This window comes from Kluyveromyces lactis (assembly GCF_000002515.2).
Source record: "Kluyveromyces lactis strain NRRL Y-1140 chromosome E complete sequence".
In the NCBI taxonomy this organism is placed as follows: Eukaryota; Fungi; Ascomycota; class Saccharomycetes; order Saccharomycetales; family Saccharomycetaceae; genus Kluyveromyces; species Kluyveromyces lactis.
The window spans coordinates 499390-519661 of NC_006041.1; the positions used below are offsets into that span (position 1 = coordinate 499390).

At 38.8% G+C, this 20272-nt stretch overlaps 11 protein-coding genes across 11 annotated transcripts; 5 read left to right on the forward strand and 6 right to left on the reverse strand.

Moving 5' to 3' along the window:
- Positions 1-1132: 1132 nt before the first annotated feature.
- Positions 1133-2242, forward strand: KLLA0_E05589g (protein disulfide isomerase family protein; the record flags this gene model as incomplete). Its single annotated transcript, XM_454198.1, has 1 exon — positions 1133-2242. The coding sequence occupies one exon, from the start codon at positions 1133-1135 to the stop codon at positions 2240-2242; it is 1110 nt and encodes a 369-aa protein (XP_454198.1).
- Positions 2243-2497: 255 nt separating this feature from the next.
- ERD2 (Erd2p) lies at positions 2498-3314 on the forward strand (the record flags this gene model as incomplete). Its single annotated transcript, XM_454199.1, has 2 exons — positions 2498-2522; positions 2680-3314. The coding sequence occupies 2 exons, from the start codon at positions 2498-2500 to the stop codon at positions 3312-3314; spliced, it is 660 nt and encodes a 219-aa protein (XP_454199.1).
- A 164-nt stretch (positions 3315-3478) lies between these two features.
- On the reverse strand, positions 3479-4201 carry PRE7 (proteasome core particle subunit beta 6; the record flags this gene model as incomplete). Its single annotated transcript, XM_454200.1, has 1 exon — positions 3479-4201. The coding sequence occupies one exon, from the start codon at positions 4199-4201 to the stop codon at positions 3479-3481; it is 723 nt and encodes a 240-aa protein (XP_454200.1).
- A 268-nt stretch (positions 4202-4469) lies between these two features.
- On the reverse strand, positions 4470-6203 carry KLLA0_E05655g (M20 family metallopeptidase; the record flags this gene model as incomplete). Its single annotated transcript, XM_454201.1, has 1 exon — positions 4470-6203. The coding sequence occupies one exon, from the start codon at positions 6201-6203 to the stop codon at positions 4470-4472; it is 1734 nt and encodes a 577-aa protein (XP_454201.1).
- Positions 6204-7004: 801 nt separating this feature from the next.
- Positions 7005-7700, reverse strand: ECM13 (Ecm13p; the record flags this gene model as incomplete). Its single annotated transcript, XM_454202.1, has 1 exon — positions 7005-7700. The coding sequence occupies one exon, from the start codon at positions 7698-7700 to the stop codon at positions 7005-7007; it is 696 nt and encodes a 231-aa protein (XP_454202.1).
- A 2068-nt stretch (positions 7701-9768) lies between these two features.
- Positions 9769-11106, forward strand: COR1 (ubiquinol--cytochrome-c reductase subunit COR1; the record flags this gene model as incomplete). The annotated part of the gene is made up of 1 exon (XM_454203.1): positions 9769-11106. One exon carries the CDS (start codon positions 9769-9771, stop codon positions 11104-11106), a length of 1338 nt encoding a protein of 445 aa, XP_454203.1.
- An 840-nt stretch (positions 11107-11946) lies between these two features.
- On the reverse strand, positions 11947-13155 carry PSY4 (Psy4p; the record flags this gene model as incomplete). Its single annotated transcript, XM_454204.1, has 1 exon — positions 11947-13155. The coding sequence occupies one exon, from the start codon at positions 13153-13155 to the stop codon at positions 11947-11949; it is 1209 nt and encodes a 402-aa protein (XP_454204.1).
- Positions 13156-14095: 940 nt separating this feature from the next.
- RSM7 (mitochondrial 37S ribosomal protein uS7m) lies at positions 14096-14890 on the forward strand (the record flags this gene model as incomplete). Its single annotated transcript, XM_454205.1, has 1 exon — positions 14096-14890. The coding sequence occupies one exon, from the start codon at positions 14096-14098 to the stop codon at positions 14888-14890; it is 795 nt and encodes a 264-aa protein (XP_454205.1).
- Positions 14891-14962: 72 nt separating this feature from the next.
- KLLA0_E05765g (uncharacterized protein) lies at positions 14963-15409 on the reverse strand (the record flags this gene model as incomplete). The annotated part of the gene is made up of 1 exon (XM_454206.1): positions 14963-15409. The coding sequence occupies one exon, from the start codon at positions 15407-15409 to the stop codon at positions 14963-14965; it is 447 nt and encodes a 148-aa protein (XP_454206.1).
- Positions 15410-15691: 282 nt separating this feature from the next.
- Positions 15692-19378, forward strand: EDE1 (Ede1p; the record flags this gene model as incomplete). Its single annotated transcript, XM_454207.1, has 1 exon — positions 15692-19378. The coding sequence occupies one exon, from the start codon at positions 15692-15694 to the stop codon at positions 19376-19378; it is 3687 nt and encodes a 1228-aa protein (XP_454207.1).
- Positions 19379-19500: 122 nt separating this feature from the next.
- Positions 19501-20118, reverse strand: NNF1 (MIND complex subunit NNF1; the record flags this gene model as incomplete). Its single annotated transcript, XM_454208.1, has 1 exon — positions 19501-20118. One exon carries the CDS (start codon positions 20116-20118, stop codon positions 19501-19503), a length of 618 nt encoding a protein of 205 aa, XP_454208.1.
- Positions 20119-20272: the final 154 nt, after the last annotated feature.

The following is a 20272-nucleotide window of genomic DNA, read 5'->3' on the forward strand; positions in this document are numbered from 1 at the left end:
AGACAGAGACCGTAGGCAGGTTTAGAATGAGCATGAATTAGACAGTTCTTTTGCAAGGCGACTGCGGTTGCAAGCGCAATTTGTAATCCATGTGCTATGTGGGCCAATGCGTGTATTGGCAGATAGGAGATCGCATTAACTTATCTTAACATAAGGTCTCATCACTCCTTGTCTCGCCCTTCTTTCCGCACACTGCGTCTGACTTTTTTTTTTCAATATTGTTTATTAAGAATTTATAACGTTCTGGCTACTGGCTTTGGCTGCTATTCTCTTTGAATAGAGAAATAGGGGAAAAGCATGAGTGCGAATCGTAGCTGGATTGTAGTTAGCTTTCACGTGAAGTAACCGAGGCATCGTTTGGGTGGGAAAGAAGAATTTGTGCTAGGCTTCGGCTCCTAACGAGTGAATAAGGGAAAAATTGTGAGAAAACTATGAATATTACAGCAGTGGTATCTTGATTATGTAAAATTGCCAGGTAGCGGTTCAGACGATGAAGCCGGGATGGCAGTGTCGCCCTTGACTTATGTAAGTGTGTTTAGAAGCTGATGGAAGAGACTTCGGCTCTACTAACAACCCTGTATATTGCTTAGCTTATTGGAATCGTTTGGAGATATTATGTTAGAAGGTAGGGTAATGTCACTTGCTTCTTCTGTTTAAGTCACGTGGTTTTCCCCTTTTTCCATCTGGAATGGCGGGTAACGACCATATGGAGACGATTGTACTGGAAACGATAAGGCCAGTAAAGATCCACATGATGATGGAGCTGGGTTTACGCGTTATGCGATGAAAAAAATCGATGACTGGATTATCATGGAAAAACCCCATCGCGTGTTCTTCTTGGTTTTAACCTTCGATAAGCTAACACATCGTAATACCTCTTTTAGTTTCACTTGCGTTTTTGTATTCATGAAAGGGTTCAATGTTCCTTAATCTTTTTTTTTTGAATTTTTGGTCTTATTTTCTGTGATTCCATGTCCTCACCTAATTTTCGCCAAGAACAGGTTTTGGAAAGAATATGACTTAGGTACATACAGTATTCTTCAAATAAGTTAAGAGATAACATGTTTGATCTCTTGGAAGCACCTCTATCACCTTAGTAGTTGCAAAATTAAAGAGGCCACCCACTCTTCGGATGCTGAAGATAAGTTCTGTACTACTAGTGGTTGTATGGCTATTGCAGTTGGTAATAGTGGGACGATGCTCTTCGAGGATTGTGCATCTGGATAGCAGCGAGCAGTTCTATGATCTGGTACATGCTAATTATTATAGAAATAAAGAATCAGCGACGAATATACTGTTGTATGTGTTCAAACCTGGGTGTAGATACTGTGCGGAGTTGGAACCGAAGCTGGATTTCCTGACGACAGTGTTTCCTAACGACAGTACAGTGAAATTCGTCAAGGTGAATGGACAACAAGCTTCTACACTCGTTAAAGATCTTTACATCAGGAGCTTTCCTCAATTGTTCATATTCAAACCAATACCTGGTCAAAGTATGGAAGTCACTAATAATATACGAGAGACTGTAAAGGATAATTCATTCTTATCTCAGTTTCATGGAGAAAGAACCGTTAAAAGACTCGCACAATGGATTTCTAATAATGTCGGGGAGATGGCTCATTGGCCAACTTCAAGAGTCAATTACAATATCAGAGACATTGATGATTTCGTGCGTATAATGCCACAATCTTTGATAGAATCTATTTTTCCTACGGATGATTCGGTAAAGGATTCAGGAGAGAGACCGGCATGCCTTGCTTTTGTTAACTCATGGATGGATATACAATATGTCGACATGTTTAATGGTGACTTGAATACCTTAATATTAGAAAAAATGAGTGACCACTGGAGATCAATCGATTTCTATGTTATTGATTCCTCTGTACCCGAATTGTCAACGTTGTCTACTCAGCTTCAGGTAGCTCATTCACCAACGTTGTGTTTTATCTTTAAAGGTAAAATTATCAAGTCCGCTCTAAAGCCTTACGATGACAATTCTAGAGATAGAGAGATGGAATACTTCAATGAAATTATCTCCAAATGTGTAGTGCCTACACTCCAAGATAACAAGGTTTGTGAAGAACACATAAATTCCTTACCTTTAGCCGAATTCTTCACTCTTTCACCCCTCCTCTCTAACGGAGACTCGGATGAAACAGACTGTAACGATGACGACGACGACGATGATGATAATGATTATGATGATGATGATGAAGTGCCATTTGACGTTTTTGACCTGTAAACCCCTTTTGTAAATAGCCTCTGTCCTTTTTAAGTACTTATGCGGTGTCTGTTAATACAATCTTTGTGGCTCACGTGATTTATTATTTTTCTCAATGTGGGCCAAAATTGCAATCTCTTAACTCTGAAAAATAAAACAAGGCAGTACTAATCGCTTCTTAAACACTTGTTCTTTAAAGATTGAAATAAACTACCGACATTTGTCGTTCTAAGTTAAATTCAAATCAAAACAGCTTTCAATTGAGTGTGTCACATTATGTTGAACGTTTTCAGAATAGCAGGTATGTGAAAAGAACTGATTTTATATCATTGTTGGACGTCAACCTCGATCGGAACGTTATATCTTGGTTCTGAATGATGATTTCCATCGGCTTATCTCTACTGGCAGCATCTTTACTAACATTGTTATTACCAACTATTTTGTAATCGAGTGTTTAGGTGATTTCTCTCATTTGGCTAGTATCATCATTTTGATACAATCGATCACAACATCTAACTCAGTTGATGGTATCTCATTGAAAACTCAACTGCTATACACCTTGGTCTTTATCACACGTTATTTGAACCTATTTACCAAATGGACCTCCTTGTACAACTTCTTAATGAAAATTGTTTTCATTTCATCTTCGGTTTACGTCATTGTGTTAATGCGCCAACAAAAATTTAAAAACCCTGTCGCATATCAAGACATGATCACCAGAGATCAATTTAAAATCAAGTTTTTAATAGTACCATGCATTCTCCTAGGATTAATTTTCAATTATCGTTTCAGTTTTATACAAATATGCTGGTCCTTCTCTCTATGGTTGGAAAGTGTTGCAATCCTTCCTCAATTGTTTATGTTGACTAAAACAGGTAAAGCAAAACAATTGACATCTCATTATATTTTTGCATTGGGGTTATACCGTGCCTTGTACATTCCAAATTGGATATGGAGGTATTATACCGAAGAAAGATTCGATAAATTATCAGTTTTCACCGGTGTGATTCAAACTTTAGTGTACTCTGATTTCTTCTACATCTATTATCAGAAGGTTATCAAACTCGGTGGAGATTTAGAATTACCACAATAGATGACAGGATTTGCATCTCCACTTGCAGTCAGTTCGGAAGCTTTCTTCAGATTGATCGAAGCGAATAAAACACTATCTTATATTTTACTATATATATATATATATTGTACACTAAGATTCAGAAACTTTATCAAAAAGATTTCGTAAAAAAAATTGAGTGTAACTTAATCTCTCTTTAAATCGAAGTATTCTTTTCTTACACCATCCTTTGTGACAATCAAAATCTCTAGACCATCACCAACGTTGATATGTCTCTCAGTAGCAGATGTGAACGCATCTCTTACTAATTTGATAACTTCTTCCACACCTAAGTATTTAACTTCTTTGCGTTTAGTACCATTAGAATCAGGCTCATACTGGTTCTTTAAATTCACTTGGTTATCCAAAAATGGCATGATTAAGGAGGCCGCAGAGCCACCTGCCCTGCACTGTTCCCTTTCATAAGAGCCCACTGGATCGAAAGAGTATACGGCCCCCTTACCTTCTTCATCTAATCCAGCAATAATGGTATGAACATAATATGGGAACATTCTCTTTCCGTATAGTAGATGTTGGATATTCCTGGCCGCACTCTTTATCGTTAGCTTCTTGTTGTGATTGAAATGATACCACATTTGACTGTTTTTAAACCTTTTCACTAAAGCTTCACCGTCAGCTGCAAACCCATTCGCACTGATTAGAATGTTGTCTTCACATTCGAACACCTTTGGTTCATATCTTGAATTGATAGAATAATCTGTCGTGTGTCTGGTATCTCCTGCTAAAACGGCGAAGTCTTCCCCTGCAATTCCAAGAATTGTACCACCATTATCAGAATATGGGTTAAATTGGTGTTGAATAGGCACCTTGGAAAGTTCGTTTCCGTATTCTGAAGCAGTTGTTGCCATTTTATTGTACGGTGTGCTTGTTGAGTTTCTAGGTTTAGTGTTAGAGATGGTTGCTAATTTACTGGGCTCTGATGTTTTAAACGGTGGCAAAGGTTCAGCATATCACTTATTTTCTGCTATTATATTAAAGTACGTTCACTTAAAACAAGAGAAATCTAAAGCACGTGACCTCATTTGTCTGTTATAGTAATGGCTGAACATATCATTATTTGACGTAAGGCAAATTACCCATAGATATTGTGCTACTATACAGTTATATTGTATGGATTCAGTTCGATTGAACAGCATTTATGTAATGATAAACGAATGCCACGGTATGCATCACTGTTTCGAAGTCCACATGTTCGTTGACAGAGTGAATAGTACCAAGGGTATCTTTACTGGCAAATCCAGGTTGGAATCTGTAGATGTTTTCTGTCAAGGATAGGTAGTGCAAGCAATCTGTGTTCCCACTCATTATTGTTGGGGCGATAACAAGTTCTGTTGAATCTTCCTCCAACTTGGTTGGGAAAACGATATCTTCGTAGAAAGATTTTACTGTACCGGCAAAGTGTTTCCATGCATCGTTGTTTGGTGCGGGTGGAGCTGGGTCCTTTCCAACAACTACTTCAACAAAAAAAGTTCCATGTTCGGTAGGTTTAATTAGCTCATCGCCATTATATTCTAAACCAAGGTCATTTTCGTTGGATATCTCTTTGAGTTGGTTAATAAACTTTGTCATAGTCTCGTTCACAGTAGATTCGAGAGCTATCCTTGAGTTTATCAACACTGATACAGTTTCTGGGAGAGCATTTGATTTGAAACCACCGTGAATGATGTCCACTGCTTGAGATGTACGTAGTAAATACTCCATACTCCTACCTCCAGTTTGCAAAAGGTATTCGATGACACGGGCGTTGGAACCTTCGTCATTCATAGCATTAAGGAAATCATAACGCAAACTATTGTCCATCTCTAGAGAGTATTGTGCTGCGCATTGATGCCATTGAGAAACAGGATTCTTTTCCGTAAACCACAATGGGAATTTCTCACTCTCGATCTTCTTTACCAGGCTAGAAATGATACCAATAGACGTATGGTCTGGTGGAACGGAGGAATGACCACCTGGTGTTGTGAGATGAATCCAGAAATTGATGAAGCCCTTTTCTGCGGTACCTGGGGACGCCATGTATACTCCCTCTTGTTTTTTGATACCATTTAGACCCTCATCTACAATGGCGTATATACCATCATCACCATATCTTTCCATAAGAATTTCGTTGATTTTTGCAGCACCGAACTGTCCACTTGCTTCCTCATCACTCCCCACTGCAAGAACAATTCCTCTCTCCGGCTGGAAATCTTGTGATAATAACAATTCCAAAGCCTGCAATTCACCGATCAACATGTTTTTGTCATCGAACGAGCCACGCCCCCAAATTTTGCTATTTAGAATGTTGTCTGAGTCGAATTCTATGTTGCCACTGAAAGGTGGATGCCTCCACTCGTCCCAAGTTTTCCTCTCAACTGGTACTACATCCATATGGGACGCGAACATCAAAGGCTTTAATGATTCGTCAGTACCCTTCCAAGAAATGAGCAATGCCAAATTATTGACTATTTCAACTTGTAGCTTAGACCATACTAGTGGGAAATCATGTTCTAGCTGTTTGTGCAGCTCGTAGAATGGTTTATACATGTCTTCATCTGGGTGAGTACCAGGATCCGGACGCTCATCTGATACTTCTGTTGGAATGCGGATAATATTCTGTAGCTTACCAATGGTGCCGTTAATAAACGACTCATCCGATATAATGTAATTTAAGTCGTCTGTGGAACCTCCAGAAACCTTGTCATAAGTTTGACATTGGAACAATTTACCGTCATCCGAAATGTTCAATATTTCATGATTATAGAAATTCTTGAGCAAAAAAAGGAAACAAATGATAGATACGAGAGAGGTAAGTAAGCTGAGTACTCTTCTCTTAGCTGTAACTGGACCTCTATCCTTTTCACGTAACATTACGTGCTAATTATGTTTGTTGAATCGTCTTTGAGTACGTCCCTTATAATATATCTTAGCCAGTGCGACTAAAAGTAAACTTCAAGTATCTTGGGAGAATACTTGAAGTAACAAATTGTTCCAATACCAAATTTTTTTGAATGAATAGAGGGTCTCTATTTAGCCTTCTTCGGTCTTTTATATTCAAAAAATGTTGTTGTTTGGTTGCAAATGGTTGTCAAACTCCTTTCTCTATGACTGCTCGGGAAACTCTATCTAAGGATGAGCTCTTTTGCTTGAAGAATCATGTTCGGTAACTTCTTTCCTTTTCGGGTAATCCTCAGCTGAGTTATCAAAATCAGAAAAGGGAGCTTTTAAGCTTTGAATCATTCTGGCATTTCAGTTCATACATTCTGTTGAAGCATGGATATTAATTACACAGTTTTATTACATAGTCGTCACGTCGTTAAAAAACTTAATAGAGAAAACAATCATCAGTATTATTGCATTGAATCCCTGTATGCAGGTTCGGGCCCTTTTATCTTTGAAAGGGCATTCTAATCCGTTTTTTCTTTGTTATATTAATTACAAGGTTGAAAGATACACATTGGAAAATGTGAGGCTGGGCATCGTTAATCATAAAGTCAGGTAGTCGGACACTAGATTGTCCTGGAACTTTTGTACTAACCAACAAAATAGTTTTTGAATTTTCATCCAGATTGATCGAATATTCAATAATACTTACAGGGTATTTTGTTGAGTATCGGTTCCTAAATGGTAGCACTTCGACAAGGTTTAGGTTGAATGGCTTCCGGAGCCAATTCACAAAACGTACACTGGCGATAAAGTTCCTAGATCTTCTTCTATCTCATTATCAGAGTCTTCATCTGATAGTAGCAGCGTTGTGACATGTGTTTCTTCATTGTTGTTTTCATGCGTCCTGGAAGACATCAGATTTAACGATATTGATGAAAGCGTCAAATTTTGGGATGGACATTTGTAAAGAGCTGGTTGTGATGATAGAGAATATTTTGGATCAAGGTCTTCTGAATCATCTTGTAGATCTTGTAATTTTGCAAGATATTTGGAACGAACATTCGATTCGTCATAATCTGAAATAGAGTCTGATGACGAAGAATCTGAATTTGTTCCCAAATCAGAATCAGAGTCGGATTCAGAGTCAGATCCAGAGTCAGACGACACATACGAATGATGGATGTGCTGGTACTTTGGGGGAGCGTTGTCAAAATCTTCCTGTTCTTCATCGCTATCGCTATCGCTATATTCATCGTCATCAGCTTCTTCTTCGTTGTAATGGTAGTCATTTGATGAACTTCTGGAGACGATATCGTCGAATTTGGCTACTGAAGAGGAGAGTCTATCGAGTAAATTAGCATGGCCTACTAGAATTCTCAAATCATGATCTCTTCCACTGTTTTTATTTGCTGCGGCTAGTAGCTTGCCTTTAGCCCTTGAGGCAAGCATATATTGTTGTGACAGACTTAATATGGTAGCCATTTTTTTTTTAGTATGTTCTTTTTGGTGGCAGTTATCTGTCCTTAATACAGTAAAAGTTAATTCGCTCTGGAGTACCGTTTTGATGTCGTTGACTATAACTAATGACGTTACTATGGGGCGTCAACAGATAATCTCAGCCAGTGTCAGATAATATTTACACCCACCCGACATACATATATATATATATAAGTAAAGACGTGACAAAGCAATTCAGATATACGTGGATATTTGATAAGGCCCGCAAAGTATCCGAAGCGTTTTATAACCACCTTTGACACATCTCAAAACGATAAACTTCTCAGCTTTGTAAAACTTAAAACCCGTTCCTGAGATGAGCCATTATTATTACAAATGCTTTTTTTGCATTAGTGTCGCTCGAACTTGCACCTAGCACAAAACACCAAACACATATTTTTCGGCATTTTCCCCTTTCCATTTTGACAAATGCAATCCAAAGTACATACCATGAAACTGACAAATGCACAAAAAAGCACTCAACTTCCTCACAAAACCAAGCAACGAACTCCGAGCCATTCTGAAAGCCAGACTGAAAGCTACTGATAGGATTATCAGTACCAACATGTGTTTACAGTCTGCTGACCCTTGTTACTCGTATTTCCTAGCATGCAAAAACGTAGAAAATCCCTTCCATGTAATAAAATAGATCCCGCGGAGCTATTTTACCACGGCTGTTAACCCAAGAATCCATGTCAAAAGAAAACTGAAATAATACGGGAGGCATTCTTTCAAAACTGGCGGCAAGAACAACAACCGTTCCGGACGGGGATTACATGGGAGTTAAGATATTTGGATCCTGATGGACCGACCATTTTTCAGCGCATTTTGCTTTGCGGGAATAAGCTCCCTTCTAAATTTCTTAGAAACCTTGCTTGAAGAAGTCGTAAATACATGCAGGGATAGTTGGCGAATGAAATGATGATTTTATTTCCGAAGAGTAAATCCGAATGGATATTCGTTGCGGTGTTTTCAAGGCGAGAATCGAACACTTACACTGTACGCACAAACCACCAGCAAGCAAGCAAGTAATCAAAAAAAAAAAAAGTACTCATTTGGACTTTGGTACTTACCCGAATCTTTCTATTGTGCGGGTAAGTGTAATTTTATTCACGTGAGTCGAATTTCAATCTCGGTATTTGATCATCTTTGACGAACCAATGGAAATCCAGTTCGGGCATCGTATTTCACGGTTCATTTTTCATTCAAAGTTTACCGCTTACCATAGGAAATCGAGCATTTCCACTGTTTATTATGGGAAAAGAAATGCTGGTACCGATACTTCCGTAACTGCGAGATGAGCGAGAAAGAGGGATATGCAATCCCAAAAATGTCGATTTGATTGGAAATGTTCGAGCAGATGGAATTAGCAGTTTTGGGGCTAAATTCTCGTCCCGAAAAGTACTCGCTACTATGTAAATTTTTGTTTTTCGGACCAGTTTCTCGGCCAGAAACGATTTTAATAATTGTTCAAAGGGGGTCCCCTATTAATTATGTGGACAGGTCGTTGTCCAATGAAAGAAAATCTCTATGCTACAGAGAAGACAAAGAAGAAGAGGTAAAAAAAAAAAATTATGGAAATATCGAAAAACTAGACAGCGCTCTCAGTATCAACATTTTTCACTTTTTTCATATAGTGTAACCTTCCAAAATTAAAAAAAAATTAAAAGTAGTTAGATAAATCATTGATATTTGTTTAATGAAAGTACACTAACTTTATTTAGACCTGTTTATAGTTTTCTACTCTTGTATATTGCTTCAGTCAAGTGTGCACAATTTTAAGGAAATTGAGAATTCAGTTAGGCTAAAAACTATCCAAACTTTGCTTTATATTTTTTTCAGTGAAATACCACTATACTGTTTTTTGAATCGATAGTATACCAACAGAAAGGTTTCCAAGGAAAAAAGTAAACGAGAATTATAACTTCGAAGGTATTACATTTGGGAGCTCATTGACTTGTTTTTGATCCCGTATTCTATTTATTTTGCACGTACAAATTCAACACACTATATTGATTAAACGGATTATAACCAATTATTTGCCATAAGAAAGATGTTGAGAACCGCTACTAGATCTTCAATCTTGAAGAGAACCATTGCCACTCAAATTACCCCAAAAGCCATCGTCACCGAACTATCTAACGGTGTTGTTGTTGCTACTGAACCAAACAGCAACTCTGCCACTGCTGCGGTCGGTTTGGTGTTCGGTTCCGGTACTACTGCCGAAAACCCATACAACAACGGTGTTTCCAACTTGTTGGCTAACTCCTTTGTCAACTCTTCTATCAAGGATGCTCAAAAATTGGGATTCTCCTTAGAAACCAAGGTTGGCAGAGACCACCAATCTTACATTGTTAACTCTCAACCAGGTCAATATGCTAAGGCTCTAGAATTCTTGCAATCCAAGCTTTTCGCTCCAATTGAGGACTCCGTCTTCGAAAGTTCCAAGAGAGCTACTGTAGACACTGTTGCCAAGTTCGAAGAAACTGAACACGAACAACGTGTTTTCGAACACTTGCACGCCACTGCTTTCCAAAACACTCCATTGTCTTTGCCAGTCAGAGGTACTGTCGAAACTCTAGAAGGTTTGGAAAACATCGACTTGTCCAACTTCGTTCAAAACCAATTCAAGGCAAACAACTCTGTTATTGTTGGTACCGGTAACGTTAACCACGATGAATTGGTCAAGGCTGTTGAAACTAAGCTTTCTTTGCTATCTGGTGACAAACCAGTGCCAAAGAAGAAGTCCACTTTCTTGGGTTCTGAAGTCAGACTAAGAGATGATACTCTACCAAAGGCTTGGGTATCTATCGCTGCTGAAGGTGAACCTATCAATTCTCCACAATACTATGTTGCTCAAGTCGCTGCTGAAGTCTTCGGTACTTTCGTTGCTGCTGAACCAGCTTCCAACCTACAAGGTGTTAAGTTGATCGACGAAGTTAACGAATACCACTTGTGTGACTCTTTCGAACACTTCTCTGTCTCTTATAAGGACTCCGGTTTGTGGGGTTTCAGAACCACCATCACCGACCCACACAACATCGATGAAACTGTCCATTTCACTTTGAAGCAATGGAACAGATTGTCCATCTCTGTCACCGAAACTGAAGTCGCTCGTGCTAAGTCTTTGTTAAAGTTGAAGTTGGCTTCTCAAGTTTCTACCAACGCTGCTGCTGCTAACTTGTTGGGTGCTCAAACCTTGGTTTTGGGTGCTAAGCCAGCCTTGGCTGAAGTCTTCACTAAGATTGACAAAATTACCTCCAAGGATATTAAGGCTTGGGCTTCCGAAAGATTATGGGATCAAGATATCGCTGTTGCCGGTACTGGTAAGATTGAAGACTTGTTGGACTACGTCAGAATGAGAAACGACATGAGTATGATGAGATGGTAATCAAACTAAAAGCCGAGTCTTAAGATATTTTAACAATTCTTTTTATATTATATTCTCATTTCACGACGGTCATTCTAAAAACAATTCTCTCTTTTCTACTCGACTGAGTAGAATTACTCCCTGTAACATTTACTTTTGAGTTGTTATAACCATATCACTCGATGAGTAATAAGTTACAGTTTAATTTCATGTGTGTATATTCCCCCAAAAAAAGAAATTTGTCACGATCGATTTATATCAATATTTTACTGTTTTGGACTAAAGTCTAGGGTGTTTACTGGCGCATTCGATTTTTCGCTCTGTCACAGCTCCTCAAGATCAATACATTTAATGAACATAATGTATTTTTTAATTCCAAATGATATTTGAAAATTTAGGCTAAATCGAAATAAATCAAAATCTCGCTCATTATTCGTCGAAACAAAAATATGAGTTCAATGTCCTTATTTATGATACTGTCATTTACTGGTGAGCAATTGAATACATTTTAACCATCAAGACTTTCTCTTGAGGTAATCTGGAAATTGCGGTATTCAAGTCATCCTAAAAAAAAAATTCAACACTCTACTTTCTATATCGAAACCTGAAAAAAAACATCAAATTATTATAATTAATCCTGTCTGAAATAACCTACTGATATATTCATTTGATACTAAGAAGAGTGACCTTTATGTTTTCCTTGTATCACGGGAAATATTAATAAACTCTTTATTTATATTTATTTCATATGTATGAAAAAACTAACTGAATTCTTAAATTAAGGCCTTGTGTTTTTATTCTGTATCTAACATAATAGCGTGGAACTTCTTGATGATAACTGCGTAATCATGCGCTGCATGATCACATTCTTTTTTTGTCTTGCAACGGACTAGTAGATAACTCATTTTTTTCCGCTTGAGTTACTGAATTCGTTGTATCTGGAGAAATGAATGTATTTATCCTTGAATCATCGTTTCTGGATGGATCCTCCTGATTAGATACTACGGGGGATACCATAGATGACGATGATCCAAACTCGTTCAAGGGCATTTTACTTTTCTTTGGAGTTGTTATGAAGCCATCATTCTCCTTGGTTTCTTTGTACTGATAATCATCCAACTCGGTGACATTTCTTTTCCTCGAAAGAATGCTTTCATTTTCATCTTCATTGGCCGCGTGTGAACTGACGGATAAAACGCTACTTGTTGAAGATAATCGAAGCTCTTCTTCGATAGGAACGCCATTGTACTTAAGCTGAGTGTCCGTAACATCTGTATGTGCATTATCTTGGTCATCATTTTCTGCTATCTCGCCTATAGAGATGTCGTCACTTGCATCCTCTTCCACCTCTTCTGCTTCCATTTCGTCGACGTCACTGTCGTTGTCTTCGTCTTCTTCATCTTCTTCTTCATCTTCGTGATCCTCATAGTCCTCATCTTCGAATTCTTCATCCATTTCCTCGTATTCCTCGATGAGCACATCGCCATGGTTATCATATCCACGACCGATGTCATGATCTGTACCATCTTCATTGTCGTCGTCGAAGTCATCATAACCAAAATTTACAGCCACTATAGTTTCAATCTTCGAAATAAACGCCTGCAAAGACTTCTCATCTTCTTTATTCGTGCGGATCCACTCAATAGGTATCAGAGAAACATCTTCCATTGGGTTTGTGTTTGGACACTCTTTGCCCAGCCTGGGTGTCCAATCAGTATTCACCAAGCAACATTTCTCCATGGCCGACACAAACTTTTGCAAACTGTGCACAGGGAAATATTGTAATGGATGGTAAGATAATTCGCATATCCGTTGAATCGTGAACGGATACTTATCTCTTTTTGCAAATTTCACAACAAGGTACCTCGATAGCTCTTTCAATCTGTGTAAAAGGTCTTCCTCTTGGTCCTCGTTATAATTGAAGATCTCCTTCGGTATCGTTATGCTGAAATGTTCAGATAGCTGTGGGATCAATTGCGAAGGCGATATTTCGTTAAACGCGCTTAGATCTTTATCGATAACTATTTTAGTCAAACGGTCGTATAGATGTCTGGATTTTATTCCCATCATATTGACAATGTATCTGATTAATGAGCTGATAGTAGGAAAGGCTGGCAAAAAAAAAAAAATTCTACGGTATAGTAATATTACACTTGGTTAGATCTCCTTGAAATGGCACTAACGAAAGATCGGTGTTCTCGGGGTATTCTAATTAGCACAAATAAGTCCAGTATGAGCGATGCCTTTTTTATTCCAAACTGGCAGATATAGAATAGATAAAAAGGATAGTCTCGGAAAATAATATGAAACAACGGACTTGTAACACCTAGTCCCAATAGACAGTACACGGTTAGCCAATCCCAGCTCAGCCAGCAGCCTTATAAAGTTCGTTCTCTAGTCTGTTGATTGACCGTTCTATCTTTGTAGCTTAGAAACCTACATGTTATTTGAACAAATTTCTTTTATTTATCATTTCACATAATATTGTGCGCATATAACAAATTTCACCAACTTTTCACGTAACGAAATGTGATATTATTTAAAGGATTTCACTTAAGAACGGCAGGAATTTTAACACTTAAGTACGGAAGTTCTAAAGATACTATAGTTACATACCTGAATACAAAATAGATCAACGACATCTTTACTATAATATTAAAGGCTAAGGTGTCTAATAAGGTACAGTCTATATAATATCATTAATTATTCTTGGCAAGCTTGTGCTCAATGCACTGACAGGCAAAACTACCAACGGCACATAGAAACAGATCATTAGTAGTCACGTGTATTTATGCGGGTAACACTGTTCACACTGGCTCATCTCTGAACCTTTGATCAAAAAAATTTACGATTTTCAAACCAAATTCAATATCATCATATTCTGGTGAAGTAAGCTTGAATTTGGATCTAATGAGAGTTACTCTTAGATTGAATAGGTTCTGGTTGTATTGTGTGTGTCCTTGTGTGGTCCTTGTGTACACTGGCATCTATTCAACGGAAATTGTACAGTATGTTGAGAGCAGGAAGGTTTAGTCTGAGTCACGTCCATGCTAACGTTTTGGCAAGAAGTCCACTTGTACATGCTGCCAGTATACCGACCATGCAAACCAGATTCCAAAGTCAATCTGTGAATAATAATGCGTCTACAGGGGAGAAATTAGCTAGCCTTAGCGACGAACAGGTTGATGAATGGTTGAAAGTTATTGGATCGTTAGAAGAAGAGTTTTCGCAACAAGATTATAACCCAGCTACGTCCCTTGCACCAGGTAACCAATCTAGAATTAATATCTTGGAGAAGGCTATGGAATTGAACAAGCCCAGCTTTGAGCCAAGTCAAGAGCAAATAAATGAATGGGAAACGTTGAAGCAAGTTCCCATTCCAAAAAAACAGGATCCAGTTTTACAGCATGTAACGAATATGATTATGAGACACGGGAAAAGAGAAAGAGCTGAGAAGATTCTTTCAAGAGCGTTATATATTGTGTTCTGTCAAACAAGGAAAGACCCGGTAAAAGTTTTGAAAGAATCCTTGGATGTGTTGGCGCCTCTTATGGTTATCAAGACCTTCAAGACTGGTGTCGCAAAGGCCACTGTGGTTCCAGTTCCATTGAATCAAAGACAAAGGTTTAGATTAGCTTGGAAATGGATTGTGGAAAGTTCTGTGAAGAGATCATCGAGCGATTTCTCAGTAAGACTTGGTGAAGAATTGGTATCTGTCTTCAACGGTAATAGTTCAGGTTTCGAAAAGAGAGACTCTATTCATAAGACTGCTATTGCACACAGAGCTTACATTAACCTAAAATGATCAAAGTTCCAACCTCCACTGTATTTACTTGAATAAACCTGTACATATGTATACGTGAAATATAAATGAACGTTATCGATTTTCATAGTTATGCTGAATTTGTTGCTCTATCTTATATGCAATTCCTAGGCCCAGCAGACTTCCCGAAAAATTGGCCAAAATATCGTTTACATCAAAGGACCTTTTTCCTCGTGAGAGGAACTGTTGTGCAAATTCACTGCTCGTACTGGCACATACGCAGCATACAATAAATGCCAATAGATATTTGTTCATGGAAAAAGGTTCGTACGCAGCCAAATTCCTTGATCGTAGTCTTTTGGGGATGAATGCCGGCAACTGTACGGTATCACATTCAAACATCATGGTAAACAGAACGGTTTCAATGCAAAATACTATGCAATGGGCGAGCTTATCATGAGTTGATGTTATTAGCTTTAACCTGGCATCAGTAGTTAATCCGAGGAAGACAACAAAACATACACTCGAGAAAAATGTTACTGCGTATTTATATCTTATCATTTATCAATTTTCATAAAAACTCTCAATAAGAGTTGCATACACTCTACACAATTTCTAAATGAAGTGATAAACTCAACTCTCTCATCGCATTGGAAACCTTAATCCTACATCAATGCTTCACTTCTTTATGCGATCCGAAAGTCATCTTGCACGATTATATAGTTTCATCATCTTTTTGAGATAATTGAATAACGACAAATTGGATCAAATGGTCGAAACCCCTTTCGTGAAATATAGCCGATAAACTGCAACAGATACACATCCACCACGCCTCTGGGAACCATGTCAGGTATTGCGTTCCGTGTACCCCTCACTAGTGAGGAAAAGCAAGCATTTTCCCAGCACTTTTCTCGGTTAGATAGAGAACAATTGGGAATTGTGACTGGAGAAGCTTTAAGACCTTTGTTTAGTCAATCAGGGTTAACTCCGCAACAGTTGTCGCAAATATGGACCATTTGCGATACCGAAAACGCGGGCTTCTTAACTGTTGATCAATTTAACGCCGCTCTAAGAATGGTTGCGCACTTACAGGAAAATCCAGGTGCGCAAGTTACTTTAGAATTGTATCAGACTCCTGCTTCGAAGCTCCCTTCATTCGGACAAAGTCAAAAGTTCAACTCTGCTTCTACACAACCATCTATCCCACCACCATCAAATCAGTCTCATTCTGTCCAGAGAGTCCCCTCTGTTATCAATAGATCGGTGAGCAGAACTAATACGGGTTCGTCGCCAACTTATTCCGTCATTCCTGTATGCACTCCTCATGATTATGCCAAGTTTGCCCAATTATTTGACAGATCAACGGAAGAAAGCGGTTTCCTAGCTGGTAATAAAGCAAGAGAAATCTTCCTTAAAGCAAAGTTACCAACTCAAACTCTAGGTACTATTTGGGGGTTGTGTGACAGGAGCAATAGCGGAAGCTTGGATAAAGTGGAGTTTGTTATGGCGATGCATTTGATTCAGCTAACACTACAGCAAAACGCAGCCGTTCAAAACTTACCTTCTACTTTGCCAAATTATTTGTGGAATTCTTTGAATAGTACAGCATCTTCTACTCTGACTCCACTGAGCGCCAATAACACAGGCTTCTCTTTCACATCTGGCAGTGGATCTGTTGTCAGAAATCCGGGAATTATCAGAAAACCTTCTTTGTCCAGACTTCCATCCGGTACTTTTTCTAATGCTGCAACAGATTGGACCTTGACTCTTGAAAAAAAGCAGCAGTTTGACGCTATTTTCGATTCTTTGGATAAAGAGAAAAAGGGTTCCTTAGGTTCTAACGTCTTAGTTCCATTTTTTTTGACATCGAAATTGGGACAGGATGTCTTAGCAACTGTGTGGGATCTTGCTGATATTCATAACAGTCCAGTTTTCACTAAGGTTGAATTTGCGATTGCAATGTTTTTAATTCAGAAGAAGAATGCCGGGATCGAATTGCCAGATGTTGTTCCTGATCAATTATTAAATTCGCCAGCTTTAGGTTTGTACCATCAACAACAACAACAACAACAACAACAGCGCATTAGTGTAGCAAGCACCGGAGATGCTGGTCAAAATTACCAAAATTTTGCAGCTCCGGTTCAAGCTCAGAAAACCAGTAATAGCGCTCTGGATGACTTGCTTGGTCTAAATGAATCATTCACTCCTCCGCCTCCATCTCTTCCTTCCCAGCCACAATCATCGGCTCAGCCTTCAACACATTTGGCACCAAATGCTAGGAAATTTAGACCTTCATCTACATTTGGACAAACCATTATCCCTGAAGAAGGTGGTAACGACCAGCAACAACAACAACAGCAGCAGCAGCAGCAGCAGCAGTATATGCAAACTGCTCCTACACACGTAGGCTCTGCAGCTCCTCCTCCACCACCCACTGCACGTAATTCTTCGTTACCAAGTGTTCCAAACTTTGGAGGTGTTTCTGTCCCTTCGAGGGAAGTCACTTCTAACAATCGTGAAATTGTGCCACCGGCATCGCTTTCTCAGGCCACTACTGAACTTGCAAATCTCTCCACTCAGGTGAGTTCATTAACGACACAAGCTACGAAAGTTCATGAAGAGAAAACAGCTGCTCAGAATGAACTTACTCGTATAACTAACATGAAGGCATCGATCGAGACTAAACTCATTGGTTTGCGTGCGTCTTACAATGAAGAAGTTCGTCAAACGGAGGAGATACAGACGCAATTGAACGCTCTTCGTGCACAAAACGAAGAGTTAAGTCAACAAGCTTCTGTTGCAGAGGCAAATTATCATGCTGTGCAGACTCAGAACGAGGATTTGCAAACACAGTTGCAACAAGCTCAAGAAGAGGAAAGGCAGTTAAAGGAGAGGTTGGCCCAGTTTAACACTTTGTCCTCTCAGTTACAGCAACAGTTGGCTGAAGTTCAAGAGAATGCTAAAGCTGAAAGATCCAGAGTCGATATTCATGCCAAGCAGTTAGAACTTTCAGAGATGACTGCCAACAATCTTCAAACAGAAATTCAAAGTCTTGAACAAACCCTTGGTATCTACTTATCAAAGCACAAAGAATTGGATGACTACAAAGCTACTATTGAGGCTCAGCACGCTGAGATGGAAAACAAACATAAGCAATACCTTGCAACTTCTGAAGAAGTACATGCACGTGAATTGGAAGTTCAATCCAGAACAGCAGAGATAGAAAAGCAGGAACAACTATACCGTGATCAAGTATCGAGGTTGCAAGAACTATTTAATGATTTGAATAAAAGGAAGTCGGAGTTTGAAGCAGCAAATGCAGAGTTTGAGAAGCAACAGTATGACTATGCCGATAGAGTCCAAAAATTCTCTGAGAATCAAATGAAGTTAGCCATGGGAGAAACCCCTGATGATGAGTATACAAACGAATTGATTCAAAAAAGACTGCAAATTCAGACTGCCCAGCCAGCTGAGGAGGAGGAAAAACCAGAAAGTGTTTTCGACAAAGATGTTCCAACTCCTGTCTCACAAACTGAACCTGACGAAGAACAAAATCAACAATTAGAAGATGATCAATTAAGCGAGCAGCAATTACATGACCAGCAGGGTAATGATGAAGTTGCTGCCGAAGCGATGGCAGATTCTTTCGAAGGAAGTTTAAACGAATACGGCATCCCTAGAACAGAATCTGTCACATCGTCGACAGCCAACAATCCACCTCAATCAGTTAGAGACGAAGTCGAGAGTGAGCCAAAGGAAAACGCTGTCCTAGACATTGATCAACAGCTGGAAGATGCTGAAAACAATGATATTACTAAACAAGGGAGTGAAACTGTACAACCAGCTTCTACTGATGAACCATTACCAGGTGGATGGTCTACTGGTTCTACGTTAGAAAAGGATCAAATATCAGATTCCGATGCTGACTCGATCAAGAAGACACCAATTTTAGAGACACAAGATAAAGTGTCAGATGCCCAGGGCGCTGAAATCGATATTCCTGCCATCCAAGATCTCAAACTTGAAGACACTCAAGTTTCTTCGGAGGATGAAAAGCATGAACAAGTCGAATCTTCCGCCAAAAATGTATCAAGTAAACCTGATACTCCTGAATTTGTCAATCAGTTCGAACACATTACACATCAAGATCTTGATGAGAATGTTTTCCATGACGCAAGCTCAGTCCAACCTTTTGATAGTGAGGAATCTGCTAAGGCACCGGTAGGAAATGACGAATGGGATGAGATTTTCTCTGGATTAGGCAACAATGGTAACACAATTCAAACTTCTGACGTACCAGCCTCCGTTACTCCTACTCCACTCCAGCACCCAGTACCTAGTGCAGGTTCTTTGCCTCTCTCCAGCATGTCCAAATCGCCGATTGATAGAGGTATTGCTGTAACGCCGAAATCTTTGGCAATCGAAGAGTTAAGCAGCATGGGCTTTTCAAAGGAAGAAGCTACAAAAGCTCTTGAAAAATGTGATTGGGATCTTGATGATGCCACCAATTTACTACTTGATGGTGCATGAGCATTTCCCTTTGCACATCTCTAATCAGACACAAATACTGATTATTTGATAAGAATTGCTTGGGGTTATTCACTGCACCTAGGTTATTATAACTTCTATGTAAATATAAATATCAAAAATGTTTATGATGTCTGTCTTGATTCAATTATCATGTCACTAACTGCCTGCTTTATCGTTTCGTCAGGTAGCATGGACTTTTCGTTTAACATATCGTCATAAACCTGTTGCAACTGGTCCAATTCTTGAAATATATTGTCATTGAGGTCCTTTAAATTTGTCTCCAACGCTTCGTTAGATTCTTTTATTATCTGTAATTTATTATTAATCCTTTCGAGTGTCGATTCTTTAGCACCCTGTAAATTCCCTTCAATTAGTTCCAGTGGCCTTAAATCATCAATTTTTCGCAGCTTCTTGCTAGAAGAAGAAGTATCTATGCTTCTTGCCTTGTTTATGAGATCATCTAGTTGATTTAATTTCTCTTCAATCGATCGCTCGTGAAATATCGCGTCAAATTCAACTCTTGAAAGATTTGACCATAATTTGATTACTTGCTGTTGACAAACTGTAAGATTTTCTATCCCTTCTCTTGTTTGACCATAGTTCGGGAAGCACTCATGTATCTTCTCCCAGGACTGTAGCTTCCTTATGCTTTCTTCCAATGCTTTATTGCACACTTGAACCAGTCTCTGAAACCTAATGTGTTCAGTCCCCTCCATTCCGGAATACCTGTCGACTGACATTCTTAACTGCAGAATCAAGTATGTTGCTTTCTTTAGTAACCAGATTTGACTATTGATAGTCAGTTAAGCTAATGTTGCAGCACAGATGTGGCAGGTCAATATCGGGTTGTTTACATTCTTAAAACTAATTGTTTATGTTTTATACTATTCGACA